This window comes from Homarus americanus, unplaced genomic scaffold (assembly GCF_018991925.1).
Source record: "Homarus americanus isolate GMGI-L3 unplaced genomic scaffold, GMGI_Hamer_2.0 scaffold57980, whole genome shotgun sequence".
In the NCBI taxonomy this organism is placed as follows: domain Eukaryota; kingdom Metazoa; phylum Arthropoda; class Malacostraca; order Decapoda; family Nephropidae; genus Homarus; species Homarus americanus.
Genome location: NW_024716703.1, coordinates 24,746,321 through 24,766,765, shown reverse-complemented (window position 1 = coordinate 24,766,765; position 20,445 = coordinate 24,746,321). Strand labels below are relative to the sequence as shown.

The 20,445-nt window shown below is 43.5% G+C and overlaps 1 protein-coding gene across 6 annotated transcripts in view; it reads right to left on the bottom strand.

The window, feature by feature from the left end:
- Positions 1-20,445, bottom strand: part of LOC121858352 (D-beta-hydroxybutyrate dehydrogenase, mitochondrial-like) — an 80,453-nt gene that overhangs the window by 10,479 nt on the left and 49,529 nt on the right. For 5 of the 6 annotated variants that reach the window (XM_042354783.1, XM_042354778.1, XM_042354781.1 and 2 more), the window contains exons 6-8: positions 6,661-6,766; positions 5,892-5,953; positions 3,088-3,230 (exon numbers count right to left, since the gene is read on the bottom strand). In XM_042354783.1, coding sequence (XP_042210717.1) covers positions 3,088-3,230; positions 5,892-5,953; positions 6,661-6,766 — 311 coding nt within the window. Of the gene's footprint in view, positions 1-3,073; positions 3,231-5,891; positions 5,954-6,660; positions 6,767-20,445 lie in introns of all 6 variants that reach the window. The other variant, XM_042354784.1, reaches the window with a different exon arrangement.

The following is a 20,445-nucleotide window of genomic DNA, read 5'->3' as shown; positions in this document are numbered from 1 at the left end:
GTTTGTTTACGATACATCTTGTTTGTTTACGATACATCTTGTTTATTTACGATACATCTTGTTTATTTACGATACGACTTGTTGTACTACCTTCTCCTCTTCCTCCTTTCTGTTCCTCTTCCTAACCTAACCTAACCTAATCCTTAAGACTTTTAGGTATATTTAGGTTAGATTTAGTTTGGACAGGTTAAGGTTATGTTATGGTTTTATAAGGTTAAATTAGGTTTATTTATATTAGGTTTAGTTAAATTAGGCTACGTATGGTTAGGTTAGATTAGATTTGGTTAGATTGGATAGATCTGTTCAATTTAGGTTAGCTAAGGTTATTGTTATGTCAGGTCAGGTTAGGTTAGGTTAGGTTAGGTCATCCTTGATACCCAGAATGTTGGTTTTACACACAGGCCGTACAGCTCACACAGCACACTAGCAAAAGTTGACTGAATCCCAGACTCAGCTCAGTAGGTACAGTCAAAAGCAAAAGCCTACGTCATGGTACAAGCGAATGATTGTGACTGAATTTAATATCACAACGTTACAGACAGCAGGGTACAGTAATGTGTGTGTGTGTGTGTGTGTGTGTGTGTGTGCAGCAGGGTACAGCAGAGTGTCGGACTATGCAGCAGTTACATAAAAAGTGCGTTGCGGTATGTAGCTAATTCCGGGGAGGGGTGAGGCGGGGTACAGGTGGGTACTGTGTAAGCATACCGGCATGTACAGTCAAGGCTTATGACGGTGTACAGTACATAACAGTGTAACACGAAAGGATATGACTGTCTTAAATAAAGTGCATAGTAGCTAATACAGTGTATACAGCAGCTTTATAAAAATTCAGTGTATCGAGAGCAAAATCAATATTCACTTTCAGTAAAAACTATAGACTCCCAGAGGATTATCTAGCAATATCTTTTGGGTAGAAGACAATGTTACAACCTTCAGTAGTGTAGTAAAGCGAATAGTGGAGTGGAGGAGGAAGTTATAGAATGTAGAGTCGTCAAACACTATACTCTGTGTTGCCTTATCCAAGCTTGTTAACATCCTGTAGTGATATGTGGCAACTAACAGATGTATGGCAATATGCAACACAATACATCACCAACAAACACTACCTCATTACCATCAGCAGGCAAGTTCTACCACCCACCCACGAAGGCAGGGAGCGAGAGACGGATGGTGAGCCACTACTGAATCTGGAATATATTCCCTGCCTACGTACGGTCGGTCTACTTGGTAAAAAGTTGTCTTGGGTTGTGGAGGTCAGGAATGAGTCCAGTGGGATTCTAGTTGCCACGCCACAAAAGGACGAAGGTGGTGCCGGACCTTGGAGAATCGAATATCAAGGACATAGGAGTGTTGGTGGTACAACTGTAATCCGTTTGTCTCTCACCACTGTAACGTGATTGCCTGCCCACTTGGGTCGGGTGTGAGCGGGAGTTGTTCAGTGTGATCTAAAACACAAGTCGTCTCCAAGTTGTCGTTTATTCCTTTACCAACACTGGAGCCAAGGGGACGGCCTCATCGGGTCCTTTGCGACACTAGTTAGACACAACTGATGAAGTTATCTGATGTAAATTTATTGATCTAAAAAAAATCAGGAAGTGTCTTGGAGAATGTGGCGGGGTGACCAACCTTGGCCTCCATCACCGAGTCTTGTTATGGAGCGCCAGGTGTGTTGTGTTGCGTATACATTTCTCAATAAGTCATCAAGATACAGAGTCATGTGACTGGGAAGGACGTCAGACTGGGAGCAAAAAACGGAATATCTTTACGACCATTAGAGGCACGTCAGGTGGAGGCGCTGTGAGGGACCATAACGACTATTTGGGTAGAACTTGGCCACTGGAAACATTATAAATATCTTAGGCGCAGTTGTACACTAAATTTAACATTATTAACATAAGAACATAAGAATGGAGGAAACCAGTGTCTTCATCTTTAACAACTTTATACGGAAAATCAAATTAATTCTGAGACTTCTTGTACCTAATCCAACCTGAACTTGTCCTTCAGGGTCAGAACTTCCCCGAGGACCGTCCAGGATGTTGCTAGGAGGAGCCAGGTTGGGTTTCCCTTCTCCCTAAGAACCTCCCCCACACCTCCTTACCCCCCACCCCTCTTACCCACCCCCTTAATCCCTTCCTGCCACCTGCTGAACCAACCAGGTAAACACCCAGGTGATGTTGTTAAGCGGTTAACCTTGTACAGATGTTCCTACTCACCTGTGTTGAATTGCACCTTGTCATTCAAACTTTACATATGTATTCTGGGTTTACCTTTGTGGAGTATGCATAGTCATGAGGTGTTGCTTGAGAGTCGATGACCTTCAATGGTTAAGGTATTGGGCAGATAGTTGAGTGTTTTATATTTTTACACACACACACACACACACACACACATTTTATCTCTCTCTCTCATCTGAACACATAACCCAGACTGAAGACGAGAGAGAGAGAGAGAGAGAGAGAGAGAAGGGTAATTTTATACCATGGGGTCCCAGACGTACCAAAACTCGTCTCATCTTAAGATCCTTTGCTGCCCCTCTGCTACCCTGGGCTAACCTAACCTGACCTAACACTTCAAGTCCTCTTAGGTATTACTGACCCTGAGTTATGACCTTTGACCTCTAAAGCTCTCCAGAAATGCGTAATTACTTTCTTGGTTACCTGCCGTCCCCCGCCTCTCCCTACCCCCAGGAAACAACTATTAAGGATGTTTCTTATTTTTTCGTTTTTCCTTCTTTTTCATTATCTTCTCTTTTCTTCGTGTTTCTTCTATCTTTCTTTTTTTTCTTAGTTTTGATTCATATACTGTTGCTTTAGGAAACGACTAATACTCGTATGGTTTTCGTTACTGTTTGTGTATGGTCTGTGTGTGGTCTGTGTGAGGTCTGTGTGAGGTCTGTGTGTGGCTTGATCTGGCTGGCTGTAACTCCTCCCACCCCCTCCTACTATTCCTCCGGACACTTCCCTCTTGTCACTTACCCCAGTCACCCCTCTCATCTGACACTATCTGGACCTTTCCCTCTTGTCACTTACCCCAGTCACCCCTCTCATCTGATAACTATCTGGACACTTGCCTCCGGTCACTTACCCCAGCCTTGGAGTACTGTCTCATGAGGTCTATTCTGGCCTGGAAGTGATCCTTGCCGTAGTCTGCCTTCACCTCCTCACTCATCGCCTCCCACATCTTCCTCCCGTGTTCCTGAATCAACGACTCCGTGAAGATGTTCGTACCTGAAGGAGAGGGAGGTCAGGTGGAGGTTAGGTGAAGGTGTGTTGAGATGAGGGATCGAGGTGAGATAGAAGGGAAGTGAGGTGGGGGTGAGGTGAGGTGAGGTGAGGTGGAGGCGAGGCTAGGAAGAGTGGGGTGGAGGTAACTAACCTAACCGGGGGATGAAGATGAGGAAGTGGAAGGAAGGAAGTGGAAGGAAGGAAGGAAGGAGATAGAGATATAGGTTAAACAAAGTGAGACAAAACGAACATATTAAGCAGAACAAGAAGAAGAGGCCACACAAACCAGGTGCGTAGAGCAATAGACAGGTATAAAAGGTTTTACGATCTCTGAGTGCATTGAGGGGAGGTGTGAGTGTGTCTGAGGTGCCTTGAGGGGAGGTGTGAGTGTGTCTGAGTGCCTTGAGGAGGTGTGGGTGTGTCTGAGTGTGAGGGGAGGTGTGAGTGTGTCAGGTGCCTTGAGGGAGGTGTGAGTGTGTCTGGAGTGCATTGAGGGGAGGTGGTGTGTCCCGGAGTGCCTTGAGGGAGGTGTGAGTGTGTCCGAGTGCCTTGAGGGGAGGTGTGAGTGTGTCGGTGGCCAGGGGAGGTGTGAGGTGTGTCCGAGTGCCTTGAGGGAGGTGTGAGTGTGTCTGGGTGCATTGAGGGAGGTGTAAGTGTCCGAGTGCCTTGAGGGGAGGTGTGAGTGTGTCCGAGTGCCTTGGGGGAGGTGTGAGGTGTGTCAGGTGCCTGAGGGGAGGTGTGAGTGTGTCTGAGTGCCGGGGGAGGTGTGAGGTGTGTCCAGGTGCCTTGAGGGAGGTGTGGGTGTGTCTGAGTGCCTTGAGGGGGGTGTGGTGTGTCTGGAGTGCCTTGAGGGGAGGTGTGGTGTGTCCAGAGTGCCTTGAGGGGAGGTGTGAGTGTGTCTGGAGTGCCTTGAGGGGAGGTGCAGGTGTGTGTCCAGGTCTTGGGGGAGGTGCAGGTGTGTCCAAGTGCCTTGAGGGGAGGTGTGAGTGTCTCTGAGTGCTGAGGGGAGGTGTGAGTGTGTCTGAGTGCCTTGAGGGAGGTGTGAGTGTGTCCGAGTGCCTTGAGGGAGGTGTGAGTGGGGAGGTGTGGTGTGTCCGAGTGCCTTGAGGGAGGTGTGAGTGTGTCTGAGTGCCTGGGGGGAGGTGTAGTGTGTCCAGAGTGCCTTGGGGAGGTGGTAGTGTGTCTTGGAGGTGCCTTGGGGAGGTGTGAGTGTGTCTGGTGCCTTGAGGGAGGTGTGAGTGTGTCCGAGTGCCTTGAGGGAGGTGTGAGTGTGTCTGAGGTGCCTTGAGGGAGGTGGGAGTGTGTCTGAGTGCATTGAGGGAGGTGTGAGTGTGTCCGGTGCCTTGAGGAAGTGTGAGTGTGTCCACCTTGGGGGAGGTGTGAGTGTGTCCAGAGAGTCTTGAGGGGAGGTGTGAGGTGTGTCTGAGTGCATTGGGGGGGTGTGAGTGTGTCCGAGTGCGGGGAGGTGTGGGGTGTGTCCAGGTGCCTTGGGGGAGGGTGAGTGTCTCTGAGTGCATTGAGGGGGAGGTGTGAGTGTGTCCAGGTGCCTTGAGGGGAGGTGTGAGTGTGTCTAGTGCCTTGAGGGAGGTGTGAGGTGTGTCTGAGTGCCTTGGGGAGGGGTGTGAGTGTGTCTGAGTGCCTTGAGGGGAGGTGAGTGTGTCCGAGTGCCTTGGGGAAGGTGTGAAGGTGTGTCTGAGTGCCTTGAAGTGTGAGTGTGTCCGAGTGCGGGGAGGTGTGAGTGTGTCTGAGTGCCAGGGGGGAGGTGTGAGTGTGTCCGAGTGCCTTGAGGGGAGGTGTGAGTGTGTCCGAGTGCCTTGAGGGGAGGTGTGAGTGTGTCCGAGTGCCTTGAGGGGAGGTGCGAGTGTGTCCGAGTGCCTTGAGGGGAGGTGCGAGTGTGTAAGACTTCTATGTTAAATTTCCAGGTCAGGTCAAATGTAATCGCTGTGAATATAGTTTTGGAGACACAGGTGGTAATTAGTTTTGTTTATAAAGTGTGTTAGTGTTTTGAACAGTTAACTCAACCTGGGTGAGTACAAGGGAGGTAACTTTATTTTTTGTTACTGGATTTTGAAAGTTTACAAGGTTAGTTCTTATAAAAGTTGATGTTATGGAAGTTTTCAGGGTCTTAGAAACCTTATTTGTAAATATCGTGGGATAGTTTATTTGTTTCTTCTTTCCTCACACAACTAAACAATGGAATGCTCTGCCTTCTTCTGTGTTGCCATACTCTTCACACACACACACGACCTTGACCGGTGAAGCAAACACTAAAACATCAACAGCACAGCAGCCACCTCAGAGATAATATGATCATAAGCGTAACAAACATTCTTCCATAATCACTCCTGTCTCTTGTCGTCATGGTAACCGCAGTCAAATAGTTTATCATTAATTTGCATTTTATTACTTGACGTGATGGTCTTGTAACCTTTTTCGTAGTAGTTAGTTTATTTTATTATATTTAGTTTAGATTGTGTGTGTGTGTGTGTGTGTGTGTGTGTGTGTGTGTGTGTGTGTGTGTGTGTGTGTGTGTGTGTGTGTGTGTGTGTGTGTGTCCATCCATCCATCCATCCATCCTACACAACGCTCACATATCACCTTTACCTGCGTGTATACTAACCTACAGTACGTGCTAATGACAACCAGGTGTGTGTCTCCCCTCACCTGCGATGTAGTTCCCAGGTTCTATGATGGACACCTTCACTCCCCACGACCTCATCTCGTACCTGTGGATTTGAACACCTGTAGATTTGAACACCTGTAGATTTGAACACCTGTAGGTTTGAACACCTGTTATGGGATACTGTTCTCCTCACCTGCACCACAACACACAGCCACTTGACCCCACATTACCACCAGGTGAATTAGTGTACAGAGATACGCCAGGTCACTCATTAAACACCTGGAGGGTTATTATGTGTTTGTTGATATAGACGAATTAGACGAGATATATTAGATTAATTAGACGAAATATATTAGATTAATTAGACGAAATATATTAGACTAATTAGACGAAATATATTACACTAGACGAAATATATTACAGGACTGAGGTATAATTAATTTTAACACAGCTTCGACTTCAGGTTTGTATATGAATGTGTGATGAGAGAGACGGTGTGGGTAGTTTATGTAATGACTAAGCGTATTTTAAATTTCCTTCTAAATAATAATTATTTTTTTGGGGGGAGGGGGGGCGTAGGACCACAATACCAAGAAGAAAATATTTACACCTGTGAATTACCTTTGTAGGGTTAATTAGTGTATTGTTTGTTTACCTGACGTTACCTGTAAGTTTATTTGTGTTTGTTTATCATTTTCCGTTTTGATCAACGCTTCAATGATTTAAGATTTACAAGTTTAAAAAGTAGCCGATGTAGTATGTCATCTGGGACACACACACACACACACACACACACACACACACACTTACCTGAGGACGTCACAGAAGCCCTCCACTGCGTACTTGCTGAGCACATAAGCTGATCTCATAGGGACGGCCATCCTCGCTAGTCCGCTGGAGATGGTCACTACCCGACCTGCCGAAGAGGAGGAGGAAGAGGTGAGTGTAGGAGGAGGAGGAGGAGGTTAGGTTAGGTTAGGTTAGGTTAGGTTATATTATATTAGGTTAGGTTAGACTTGGCTGTCGTCTGAGCCATCACACATACAATACCTGTCTCTTAAGTAAACACAAACACTCAGTACATGACTCGACTGTTGCAGGAATAAACCATAAAACTATAAAGTTATATTACGAAAAAATCTTGATATATTCCAGAGGTGATTAACGCCGTAATCTTTGACGTAAATCATTCTAGTTAATGGAAGTGTTTTTAACCAGTGTGTGTAAGAACTGGTTATAAATACAGGTGTGGGTTAAGTACAGGTGTGGGCTTGAGACAGGTGTGGGGTAGCTACAAGTGTGGGTTAGATGTAGGCGCAGGTTAGATACAGGTGTGGGCTAAATACAGGTGTGAGTTAAATACAGGTGTAAGTTAAATACAGGTGTAAGTTAAATACAGGTGTAAGTTAAATACAGGTGAGGGTTAAATACAAGTGTGGGTTATAGATACAACTGTAATTTAAATACAGGCTTAGAACAGTATTACCCCCCCACCCACCCCCCCTCACCCTCCTCCCCACCCCCCAAAAAAATACAAATTGTTTAGTCTACAATGGATACAAGTGTCTAGCAAAGAAACGAACACCTGGTCGTACAAGTTATCTATTAGGAGAGACACGTGGAAGACGCCTGAAGTATAACATCTCAGGTGGCGCAGAGGAGACAAATATCACGTCAGTTGAGATGAATTGTGAGCACGGGGCTATTGTCAGCTGAGACGGTAAAAAAAAATGAAGGAAGAGATTTTTTTTATGGAGGGTTGACAACACTTCATTATCAGTCATTTTTAACGTCAACTCTAATGACTGTCTAGTTTTAGTTCAGTAAGTCTTCATATGACAGTACTGGGTCATATTAGGTCAGTGTTATTATCTTTATATTATTTAGCGAAGGGACAGTACAGGTACTCTTAATTAACAGGTGAAGGTGTTTAGATAAAGCCACTTCTACTGTCGCTTAGATGTGATAATTAAGTTTAAATAGTCTTATTTTATTATATTTTATCACATTAATCCAATTACCACAGTTCATGTATACAATGACTTTACTTCACCTTGTGTATATACTATGTAAAGGTGTATGTATATGACACGTATTGTAAAAGTATACATAGTGATTCTGAGTAGAAGTCGACTTTCATGGGATCATACTCCAGGAACTAGAATGATGTATAAAAAATAAGGATGATAATTTAAAATGATTAGAATTATACAACTCCTTTGTTTAAGTAAGTATTAATTTACGGGAATTATTCATAAAGTAAAACTACTAAACGCTTGCTGGTGTTAATCTTAGAATGACGTCATTATCTTTTATAGGATTGCGATGGAGACGTGAGGTGAATGAGATGATAATGTTAATAGTAACCACAGGTATGTTCTTACCTGGAGGTCTCTCACGTACTAAGATCACGTACTAAGATCACGTACTAAGCTCACGTACTAAGCTCACGTACTAAGATCACGTACTAAGATCACGTACTAAGCTCACGTACTAAGCTCACGTACTAAACTCACGTAATAAGCTCACGTACTAAGCTCACGTACTAAGATCACGTACTAAGATCACGTACTAAGCTCACGTACTAAGATCACGTAATAACCATAAGATATTTGACTCATTCTGTTATTTAACGACTTAAGGTTAGGTTAGGTTAGTGGGAAATATTACCCCCCAAAAAAGAAGAATGAAGACAAGTTTTCTTTTCCCAATGACTCGGCAGAAACAGGTATAACAGCCTCGAGGAAAAAACAACAAAGAGTTTAATTAGAATCCGGCCAGAGACGTTACTCCTAGAACCTCTCCTGAAGCAGACCTGACCGTACCTGATATAGCAACACTCCTACGACGAGCCCCGTGGTGGAGTCATCTGATAATGATTTCAATTATAAGAGGTTCCGGGTCATGTGAATGTTAACTAGCCTAGACTAACCTAACCTAATTTAGTGTAACCTAACCTAACCTAGCCTAACCTAACCTAATCTAACTCCCTCAGATAAAGTTAAGGTGATATAAACACACTTGAAAGGATAGTCTTCCAACACAGGATGAACCAAAACCCATTTACTCTGAGATGAATTTATGGCCGACACATGACTTCACTAAATGAGTTTCTACTTATGATTTCATGTTGGTTAGATTAATTTAGTTTGCTTTGCGTTAGGTTAGGTTAATACTTCAGATGAGTGTAAGCAAAGAACAGCAGTTGTCTGAGCACCAAGCATGGAAGTAGTCTGTGATGAACAACAAAGACCCTTTGTTGTGCTAGAGGCCACGACAACCACAGGTAACACACAGGCAGCAAATTATGTCCTTCTATCATAACTTCCAAACCCAGACGATGTTTATTTGTGAGAGATGAAGAGTGTGTGTGTGTGTATGTGTGTGTGTGTGTGTGTGTGTGTGTGTGTATAGTGTGTGTGTGTGTGTGTGTGTGTGTGTGTGTGTGTGTGTGTGTGTGTGTGTGTGTGTGTGTGTGTGTGTGTGTGTGTGTGTGTGTGTGTGTGTGTAGTGTGTGTGTGTAGTGTGTGTGTGTGTGTAGTGTGTGTGTGTAGTGTGTGTGTGTGTGTGTGTGTGTGTGTGTGTGTCATCAACAGCAAACACTTATCTCTGTTGAAAATCTTGATAAACATTCTATTGTATAACTTTTCATTCTTGTAACTCTGATCAATGTAAGTAATGATTATGACTTTGCTGTAAATATTGATAGTGAACTTTGCTGTAAATCTTAGTAACGACTTTGCTTTAAATCTTAATGACTTTGCTGTCTCGTTGGTGAATCTGTACCTGACCTGGAGAGTGGATCATTGGCTCAGCTGTCTGGATGTGTGGGTCAATGGCTAGTAATTGGTTAGTGGATCATGTGTTGATCACCCCCCTTACACACACACACACCCCCATCTAAGTTATTATATGTCTTATTTGTGTCACTTGTATATTATTTGTAATTCGTAACCCATTCCCCAAATATGTAACTGTATATTTTCAGCCTTCTGGCTGCCAAGCTCTTTCAATAACCCGTTAATTATTATTATTATTATTATTATTACACACTTCATATCGTAAAATTTAATCACCTCAAATAAATTACGTCTCAGTGTGTGGAAGTCAATAAGAATGAGAGTCAGGCAGAGTGAGAGAGAGAGAGGGGGAGAGAGAGAGAGAGAGAGAGAGAGATAATGATTTAGCTGTAAATCTTGATAATTACTGGATCGGGATAACAATATACAGCCAGGAGAGCCAAATACAGCAATGGTCAAAGTTATCTTACCACTGTGCTACACTTGACCGCAGCCGAGTTTAGTGCTGTGGTTAACTTATGATAACAGCGATATATCGTAAGATGATCATAGTTAGAATTGAAAAATGAAACACCGTGAAAAATATCGCTACACTATCTATTTGGGTGATATGAATAACCTAACCTAACTTAACTTAACCCTGAACCACTTTAACCCACCACCACTGTAATCCTAACCCACTATTGCTTAATTAACACGTAAAAATACTTTGTAATTTACTGAAAACTAAAAGAACCTTAAGGCCGACCAAACATATGTGCAGACCCGGGAGGAAGTTTGTTACAAATTAAATAATCAGTACAATTTATAATGTTGTTATTGTTGTCTTGTCAAAATAAGGGGGTTTTAAAAAGACGTCAAGTCACTTTATTATTATAATTATTTCTAAGGAAATAAATACCTCATAATGAGTGTGTACCTGTGATAGGTTCTCATTAGGGAGCAAAATTTACCTGATATCTTAATTAAGACAGTGTAGTGGGGTGCAAGTGACCCGTGCAACATACCTTAATTGTCTGTTGCAGAATGTTGCAGGAGTTCTTTCTTTGTCTTCATCTTCTCCTCCTTACTGTTCTTCCACTTCTTCCTCTTATTTTCTCTCTTATTCTCTCTTCTCCATCCTACCCTTTCTCCTCCTCCCCCACTTCTATTCCCTCTCCACCCATTTCCTTCCCACCCCACCCCTTTCCTTCCCACCCCACCTTTCCTTCCCCACCCCCACCCCTTTCCTTCCCCACCCCCACCTTGCTCCTTCCCCACACCCTTTCCTTCCCACCCCACCCCTTTCCTTCCCACCCCACCCCCTTTCCTTCCCACCACACCCCTTTCCTTCCCACCTTTCCTTCCCCCGCACCTTCCCACACACCCTTTCCTTCCCCACCTTTCCTTCCCCCCACACTTATTCCCACCCCCACCCCTTTCCTTCCCACACACCCCTTTCCTTCCCCACCACACCTTTCCTTCCCACCCCACCCCTTTCCTTCCCCACCCTTTTCTTCCCACCCCACCCTTTCCTTCCCACCCCCACCCCTTTCCTTCCCCCACCACTTTCCTTCCCACCCCACCCCTTTCCTTCCCACACCCCTTTCCTTCCCACCCCACCCCTTTCCTTCCCACCCCACCCCCTCCTTCCCCACACCTTTCCTTCCCCTTTCACCCCTTCCTTCCCACCCCACCCCTTTCTGTCTCTACACACCCCTTTCCTTCCCACCTTTCCTTCCCACCCACCCCTTTCTTCCCCACCCCTTTCCTTCCCCCACCCCTTTCCTTCCCCACCTTTCCCTTCCCACCACTGCCCCACACCCTTTCCTTCCCACCACACCTTTCGCTCACACCACACCCTTTCCTTCCCCACCCCCACCCCTTTCCTTCCCTACCCCTTTCCTTCCCACCCCACCCCTTCTGGCTTCCCCCACCCCCTTTCCTTCCCACCCCCACCCCTTTCCTTCCCACCCACCTTTCCCTTCCCACCCCACCCCTTTCCTTCCCACCCACCCCTTTCCTTCCCATCACCTTTTTTTTCTTTCCCACCACCCCTTTCCTTCCCACCCCACCCCTTTCCTTCCCCCACACCCCTTTCCTTCCACCCCACCCCTTTCCTCCCACCCATGCATGTTATGATAATCAGGGACAATAAACCTTGAGTTCTTAGATACAGTCAGCCACAGGTCCCGCGTATCTCTGAGTGTTGTAAATAGAACACTGAAAGATAAACCAAACTGCGGTAATTCTACTGGATGAACGAGCCATGAACGACCCATGATTGAGCCATGAATGAGCCATGAACGAGCCATGAACATCTTCCTGAAGTGTTGCGGTTACAGGCAGACATTCCGTGTGTAATGGCGCCAGTAAGAGAGAAAATGGATAAATATATATTCCTTTAGTTTGTGAGAGAGGCTTTCATACTTTTGTTTCTTGAGTGGACGCTAAGTATCTAAAATGAGTTATATTGAACACCAGAGTAAATAATGCTGTAAATACCACCACCACCTCTGTCTCTGAGCCTGATTGAAGCTTAACTCAGTGGGCGGCCTTCACCCCTCTCACCTCTGGCTGGGAACTGGACGTCGTGTCTAAGGTGAAGGTGACTCTTTACATTCCTGACCATCATTAAGGGAGACACCACACACCTCATAGTCTTCCTGAACGCCTTAATGATTTGTATATTGGGTTTGACGCCAAATTTGAGTTGTAAGGACACTCGTTAGGCCTTAACCTGCTGAACACACTTGGTAATAAAAGAAAATGGCGTTTTGTATCTTTGGTGACCACAAGATTTAATTTCATTCAGTCATTCCCAGTCTCTGCCTCCCCTAACCTAACCTAACCTAACCCAGTCGAACTAACCTAACCTAACCTAACCCAGTCGAACGAACCTAATCTTCCCATAATTTAAATGAATCGAACCTAACTTAACCATAACCTATTTACATATGACCTAATTAAATAAAGATAATATTTTATGTCAATGGTTGCAATTACAGTAACAGTTATTATAATTAACGGAATTATAAATTAGAGGTTAAATTTTATATTAAAGGAAATTACCTGCACGACTTACCAAGATACCACTGTGAATGATATCCTAAATGACCCGCTTCTGTACAGTACAACCTTGCAAATTTCAACAATATCCGCCATTATCAAGCCGACGGCGTCAAGACCAAAAGCCGTCGGTGTTGGAAACGATTTTATGCGGAAATAGAGTGAGAAATGTTGAGAATAGCAGTAAAATAGCGAGGCGAGGAGGTGGTGGATATATAGAGCAGGTGAGGGGAAGGGAGTATTAGTCTGGAAGTTACAGATGGCCCGGACGTTCCTTCCTCCACACGTCAGGTCGTTCTTCGGGCACACATCTGGCAGCTATTAACGCCACCACATGCACTCACGCCTTGGGTTATAGACTGAGAGAGTTCTAATTCTTTGGTGTATTTGTGATTTTTTTTTTAGTTGTTTTTTATTTTATTTTATTTTTTTTTGTGTTTTAGTTGTTTTTTATACTTGTGTTTTTTTTAGTTGTGTTTTTTTACTTGTGTTTTTTTACTTGTGTTTTTTTAGTTGTGTTTTATAGTTGTGTTTTTTTAGGACAGGGAGGGTAGAGGAGGTGAGAGGGATTTTGTTTATGTTTTCTCGTGGCGTCAGAAGGGAGAGAGGGGTAGGTGCTCTCTCGTGAGTCGTGGTAGAGACACTTGTTCATCTCTCAGTAATTTTTATTTTAGTCTTGAGTTACATCTTTGTCTGTTTACCTTTGAGATGTCATTATGAGGGATGATTATTGACTTATGTCGTAACACACACACACACACACACACACACCTTAATAATGTAGACTCATAAATTTCATAGTAGAGTCATCCTGTTGCCTCATTAACCTCACGAACCTAACCTAACCTAACCTAACCTAACCTCACCTAACCTAACCTCACCTAACCTAACCTCACCTAACCTAACCTCACCTAACCTAACCTAATCTCACCTACACTTCTATCATCACGTATTAAGACTCCACATTACTGCTAGACGTCAGATGGTAGACAAGAGAGCCAAGATAATCTCCACCAGTGACGCTATAATCTGTTATGAGCGGGACATGATCTTGGGTAGTGGAGAATGAGGCCATCAGAAGAGAATCACCCCACTTCAGCCCACCCCAGCCCACCCCAGCCCACCCCAGCCCACTCTTGCAATCATACGAAAGTCTATGTTTACCTTTACAGCAAGTCATACCGGTGCCTTAGTCATCTTATCAGAGGTTGTTGTTGACTCACTGAGGTTGATCGTTATACTACAGAGACATACAGCAGGTACGGGTCATCTCTCTCTCTCTCTCTCTCTCTCTCTCTCTCTCTCTCTCTCTCTCTCTGTCGTTACCATGCAGTACAGGATATAAAGTCCTGCACGATAAACACTTCACAAGACTATACACAATACGTAGCCAGACATACCCAGTACAGAGATATACTTACTGATAAAAGTTAATATACTGACAAGCACAGTGCATATGGTATATACGCGGGAATATATGCACAAGCAGAGGTATATACATATAAGTATTGCTAACATGCACAAAAATATGTAACGTGCACGAACACATAGTCTGGTTGTACACACACAGACACACACACCTGAACGCCGCCATGATGCCGTGCTTAAGTGGACACAAATTGACAAACCTCGCCAGTAAACTCACACCATTTGCACACACTGGTTCATCACGACACCCAAGTAACCGCAGGAATAAAACCTCATATTAACAACAACTGGTGGATCAGGTTGGGTGGCTGACCGTGGTGTGCCAGGTAGCGCTGTCTCTAGTAGTAGTGACTAGCCCAGGCGTTCGTTGCTCTTGGTTTCACATTCATGATCAATAAACGTGTATTTGATGTTTAATATATACTTTAATGCCTGAATATAATTAATGTAGGATAGAAGAAAGATGATATTCTTGTTCCTCATTTACAGGTTCATTACAGGTAACCAACCACACCTCAGGTAAGCAAATGTCGTTTTCATTGATTAACGTATCGTATATCACTGGAAGTCTTGTGTGTGTTTTCTATAGCGATAAACCCTTAGTAAAAGAAGCGTTATCTTAATTCGTATTTTCGCCTTGTCAATATTATAATCTTTTAGGGAAATTTTAGATAAAGGATCGACTCTGGTATTTTTTGTAGAGATCTTTATTGATATTTAATGTATAGAATCCAAATCCAATGGTAGTTAGAAATAAAAGGAAACTAATCGTGGGAACTATCTCTTGTTAATTCAGGGATGACACCAAAATAGGGCGGCAGATTAATTCAGGGCAAGATGCAAATGCACTACAGGAGTATTTAAATAAGCTGCAGGAGTGGTCAGAAAAATGGCAAATGATATTCAACACCAGCAAGTGCAGCGTACTTAATATTGGAAGAACAAATACTGTCAATGTATACAGCCTTAACAACATCAACCTAGAGAAGTCGACTTATGAAAGAGACCTAGGGGTACTTGTAAGCCCGGACCTACGGCCTAGAAAACAGTGCGTTAATGTTCGAAATAAGGCAAACAGAGTATTAGGTTTTATATCTAGAAGTGTAAGTAATAAGAGTGCAGAGGTCATATTGCAACTATATCTTGCGCTAATCAGGCCGCACCTCGATTATGCTGTTCAGTTCTGGTGCCCTTATTATGGAATGGATATCAATTCACTGGGGTCGGTGCAGCAAAGAATGACGAAAATGATTCCGGGACTTAGAAACCTTCCATATCAAGATAGGTTAAAGAAACTAAACTTGCCTTCCCTAGAAAAACGAAGAGTGCGGGGAGATATGATAGAAGTATTTAAGTGGATGAAAGGAATCAATAAAGGAGTTATAGATAAAGTTCTTATAATATCCGAGCAGGATAGGACTCGTAGCAACGGATTTAAGTTGGATAAGTTTAGGTTTAGGGGGGAGATAGGAAGGAACTGGTTCACAAATAGGGTGGTGGACGAGTGGAACAAGCTTAGCAACTCTGTAGTAAGTGCGGGAACGCTGGAAAGTTTTAAAAGGAGGCTAGATAGATTCATGGATGATAGAGAGTGGTAGTAACTCTCGACAGGAGCTGCCATGCATATGCCAACCGCCCTATTGCAGACTCCTTATTTTCTTATGTTCTTATGGACATGTTAAAGACTTTTGTTTTGATGCCTGGAGACTAACCGCCCTAATGAGAACAGACGTGTGTGATAGGAGTAAGCATGTACCGATTAACTATGAATTCTGCTCTTTTTTTTTTTTGCCTCCTTCACAAATCCATTTTCCTTTTATTTGTGAGACGTAAGAAAATAATAATTTGTTGTGTGGAAAATTACTCGTTTTTATTCTAAGTTTAGTTCAACCTCTTGATCATACGATATTTTCCCTGGTGCTGACGAGGGTAAAACACGATTGATTCTTTTCTATAAACATTGGATTCAGTGTTCGAAGCGCCTTGATTAATTTGGATCCCATTTTTTTCTTTTATTTACTTATTAAATGTTTGTCGTTTCTTTTTTATTAAATTTTTGTCCATTTATTTGTTATTTTTGAGTGAAATTGAGCAATATTTGTTTGTGTAACGGAGAGAGAGAGAGAGAGAGAGAGAGAGAGAGAGAGAGAGAGAGAGAGACTTGCAGCAAATGAAAGAAGATTGATTTAGACCGATTAGATGGTGGCCTTGTGTGGGTGTGTCTGTCTTTCGCATTGTTGTTGAATTACGTTTCCTTTGCCTTGTTCATTGTTACGTTATGCTCCCCTTGTTATCTTTTGTGTCCTGTAACTTCGTGATTCACTTGTTCCTGTGTATGTATGCATGTATTACTTGAAGCCTTGTGGTATGAAGGTCAAATTCGATACGTAATATAAATGAGAGAGAAGCCGAGACTAAACCACAAATCAGTACACTGTTACCAATACCATCATACTGTGTAGTGTTTCATTAGGAAGACTGGTCATAACCCTGAGCCATACGACGCGTTACACTGCGGGGCCATGTTAAGATAGGTTGTGAATATCATGCATGCCGAAGATATATCCACCAATCACAATCCACATTACATACAGCCGAAAATAGATCCACCATTCACAATCCACATTACAAATAGCCTTACCTCACCATGTATTGTCAGGTAAAATTGCGAGTAGGAAAGCCTGCAGGCTGGGGTCGATTCTTCTTTAGTTGACTGTATCTGTTAGCTAATTATCAGCCGATATTTGAAGCCTAAAATTATAAATAGGTTACTGGTTCATCTATGAATTATGAAAGGCTTAACCTAACCTAACCATACCACTATAATTAACAATATTCTGTACTGAGGCTGGAAATAATATGACATAATATCACCAGCAAGCCCTTGTTTACACCCCTGAGCTTCTTATTTACATCGTTTGCCCCATAAAGAGTTTGGTTGAGTTGTGAAAGCGATTATAGACCTTATTTGCATATCTCCTAGTTGGCGAAGTTGGCCGTTTTCTCCCCGGTGGAACCCTATAAACTGATGCTTCACAACAGGTTATTGATCTATAAACCCAAGTGCCTTAATCTTATCAGAATCATCCTCTTTTATTACCTGTTCTACCTGTCTGGGGTAATTAAACAGCCTAATTGTCAAGAAAAACACAGCGGCTCTGTTCCATTGTGGGTCTTAGGGTCCACCGTCACCTACTCTCTTTTTATCAATGATTTACTTCACACTGCTATTGCTTCTATCCATTCCTGTGCTTACTATTCTACTCTTCACTCCTCTTCTTATTTTTCCCTTCCCTCTAACTCCCAAACTAGATCTGTTTCTAGAGCTGATATCGTTTCTTCTATCAATGCATATCTGTGCTAGGCTTCACTATTTTCTCTAATATGTCATGGAAGCCACACATTCACAACATTGCTAAAGCTGCCTCCCGAAAGCTGGGAATGCTGTACAGATGCCGTAGCTACTTCACTCCTGAGCAGTTGCTTCAAGTATATAAGGGATTCATTCGTCCTAACTTGGAGTACTGCTCTCATATCTGGGGTGGCTCTTCTTCTGTCCAACTGTTAGATAGGGTGGAATCAAAGGCATTTCGTCTTATTAACTCTCATCCTTTAGTTGGTAATCTTTCTTCCCTTTCTCTTCGCCGCAATGTTGCTTTACTCTCTCTCTTATACAGGTACTTTAACGGGCACTGTTCAGTGGATTTGACATTGTGTACCGCCGGCAAGGCAGTGGGCTCGTAACGCTCGTCTTGCCCGAGGTGCCCACCGTTTTTGCGTGGCTGTCGGTCGCACTAGAATAACCCGTTATAGTAGATCCGCTTTCCTCACACAGCCAAACTGTGGAATGCTCTGCCTTAAAGTGTGTATCCTCATACAATCTGTCTCACTTCAAGAGTTGATTTGCCGGCATCTTTGTGATGTAGATCAACATACTGTAGTCTTTTTCTCTGATTTTTTCCCGCCTCTCAGGGCCCGTTGAGGGGTCGATGACCTGTACCCGGTTGGACTATTCCCCTAAAAAAGTAAATATTAAATAAGTGTGTTCCTTGCTGAAGCCTTACTGGGTAACTCCTATGTTATCTGGTACTTCCTCTCATATGACCACCACCATCACTCACAACCATCACCACCACTCACAACCATCACCACCACTCACCACAACTCATCACACTCACAACCATCACCACCACTCACAACCATCACCACCACCACAACCATCACCACCACTCACCACAACTCATCACACTCACAACCATCACCACCACTCACCACACTCACAACCATCACCACCACTCACTCACAACCATCACTCGCAACAACCACCACCACAACCTACCACCACCACCTAACCTACCACCCACCCTCCCCACCACCCACCCTCCCCACCACCCACCGCAGCCACCCACCACCCACCGCAGCCACCCACCACCACCACAACCTACCACCACCACCACCACAACCTACCACACCACCACCACAACCTACCACCACCACCACCCTAACCTACACCCACCTCCCCACCACCCACCGCAGCCACCCACCACCACCACAACCACCACCCACCACCACCACACCCCCACCACCACCACCACAACCTACCACCACTACTAACCTACCACCACACCCTCCCACCACCCACGCAGCCACCCACCACCACCACAACCTACCACCCCCACCACTAACGTCTTCAGTCTCGGTTGACACCCCCAAAATAGTGTGTTTTTCCCTCCTGGTGTAACTATGTTACTCCTGAAGGTCAGTGTATAGCTGTATATGTATATGTTTTGTGTATTGTTCTTTTACACACACACACACACACACACACACACACACACTGACTTCTGGAAATACCATTAGCTACCTCTTACTGTTATCCCTCAATGATTACTTCAGATTGCAGCATTTCGCCGGATTACGTGACCATCAACTGACATTTCCATTGAGTTTGGCGAAGTTATTCTCTGATGCTTGTGAGATTGAGGGAGTCGAATTTCTCTTGATGTGGAGTGTCAGTTGGCCCAGTGTGTAACTAAGGAATATTATTTGTTTGCTTCAGTTTGTTTGAAGTTAAGCCAGGTGAAGGAACATAAGAAGATTAGACACCCTATTTTATATTAAGTTGAGATTAACCAGTCTAATGCTGCCTAAGATGGGGTAGGTTAAGTTAGGGGAGGCTAGGTTAATGATACGTTAAGTTAGGTTACTGTAGATTATATTAGGTTAAGTTAGGTTATTATTGCAGTAGGATTGGTCTTTAAGTTATATTAGGTTAGGTTAGGTTTGGTTAGGCTAGGTTAGGGTTGGTTAGGTTAGGGTTGGTTAGGTTAGGTTAGGTTAGGCAAGGTTAGGTTGGGTTGGTTGGAGTGAGGTTAGGGCTAGGAGTTGGTTAGGCAAGGTGGGACATTAGGGTGGTGACCCCCCCCCCCCTCGCCTCCTCCTCCTCCTCCTGGTGAACTAACGAGGTAAAAGTTCCTTCTCTTCTCTACTCTGTGTGGGAGAAGTTTTAAGTTCCTCTGTCTCTCTCTGTTCTTTACCAAGGTGAAACTCACTTAAATATAACACACCTGACACTTTTCTTCAGGTTACAGTACGGTAACTCAATACACCGTACGAAACATTAATAACGAAACCCGGAGTTAGTCTTTCTACCACATGTCCACTGGAACCCCCCTCCACCCCCCAAAAAAAAATAATAATAATAATAAAAAATTTAATAAAAAATAAATGATAATAAGAGCAGAAGTTTCCTTTTACTGCTAATAACTGCAGCTGTACGTGCCAAGCAGACAGACATACCGACAGACAGGCAGACAGATGCTCTCATTAACTTAGTAGTATAAATATAAACACGGGTTTTATTTATTTTTCTTTGGTTTCCTCCACACACTTTGTTTTGTGGTTATTTCCCCTAAGAGATTAAGGAAATTCCCAGTATAGTATTTGCCAGTTACCACTTCCGTCTGGTCAAGTAGTCTTCTGTGTACGTCTCATTAATCGTTATGTTGTTTTTTATCGGTGTGTAAATCTACGGTGACCTGAGTTAATGTTTGATGTCTTTCAGTTGTCATACGTGTTGTTGTTGTTGTTGTTGTTAATGATGTTTATGTTATTACTGTTCGTATAAATAAAACTCCCATGATGGCCAGTGTTAAGAGGAATACCACGTACAGTACCTCTTAATTCATTTATCTAGTTTATAAACGTATACGAACTTAATTTAACCCAACAATGATTAGTTTTAGTAATTTTTTTTCTTTACCTTGATTCGTTAGTGTGGTCTCAAGAAGAAATTTAGATTGGTTTAGTGGTTTTGTTC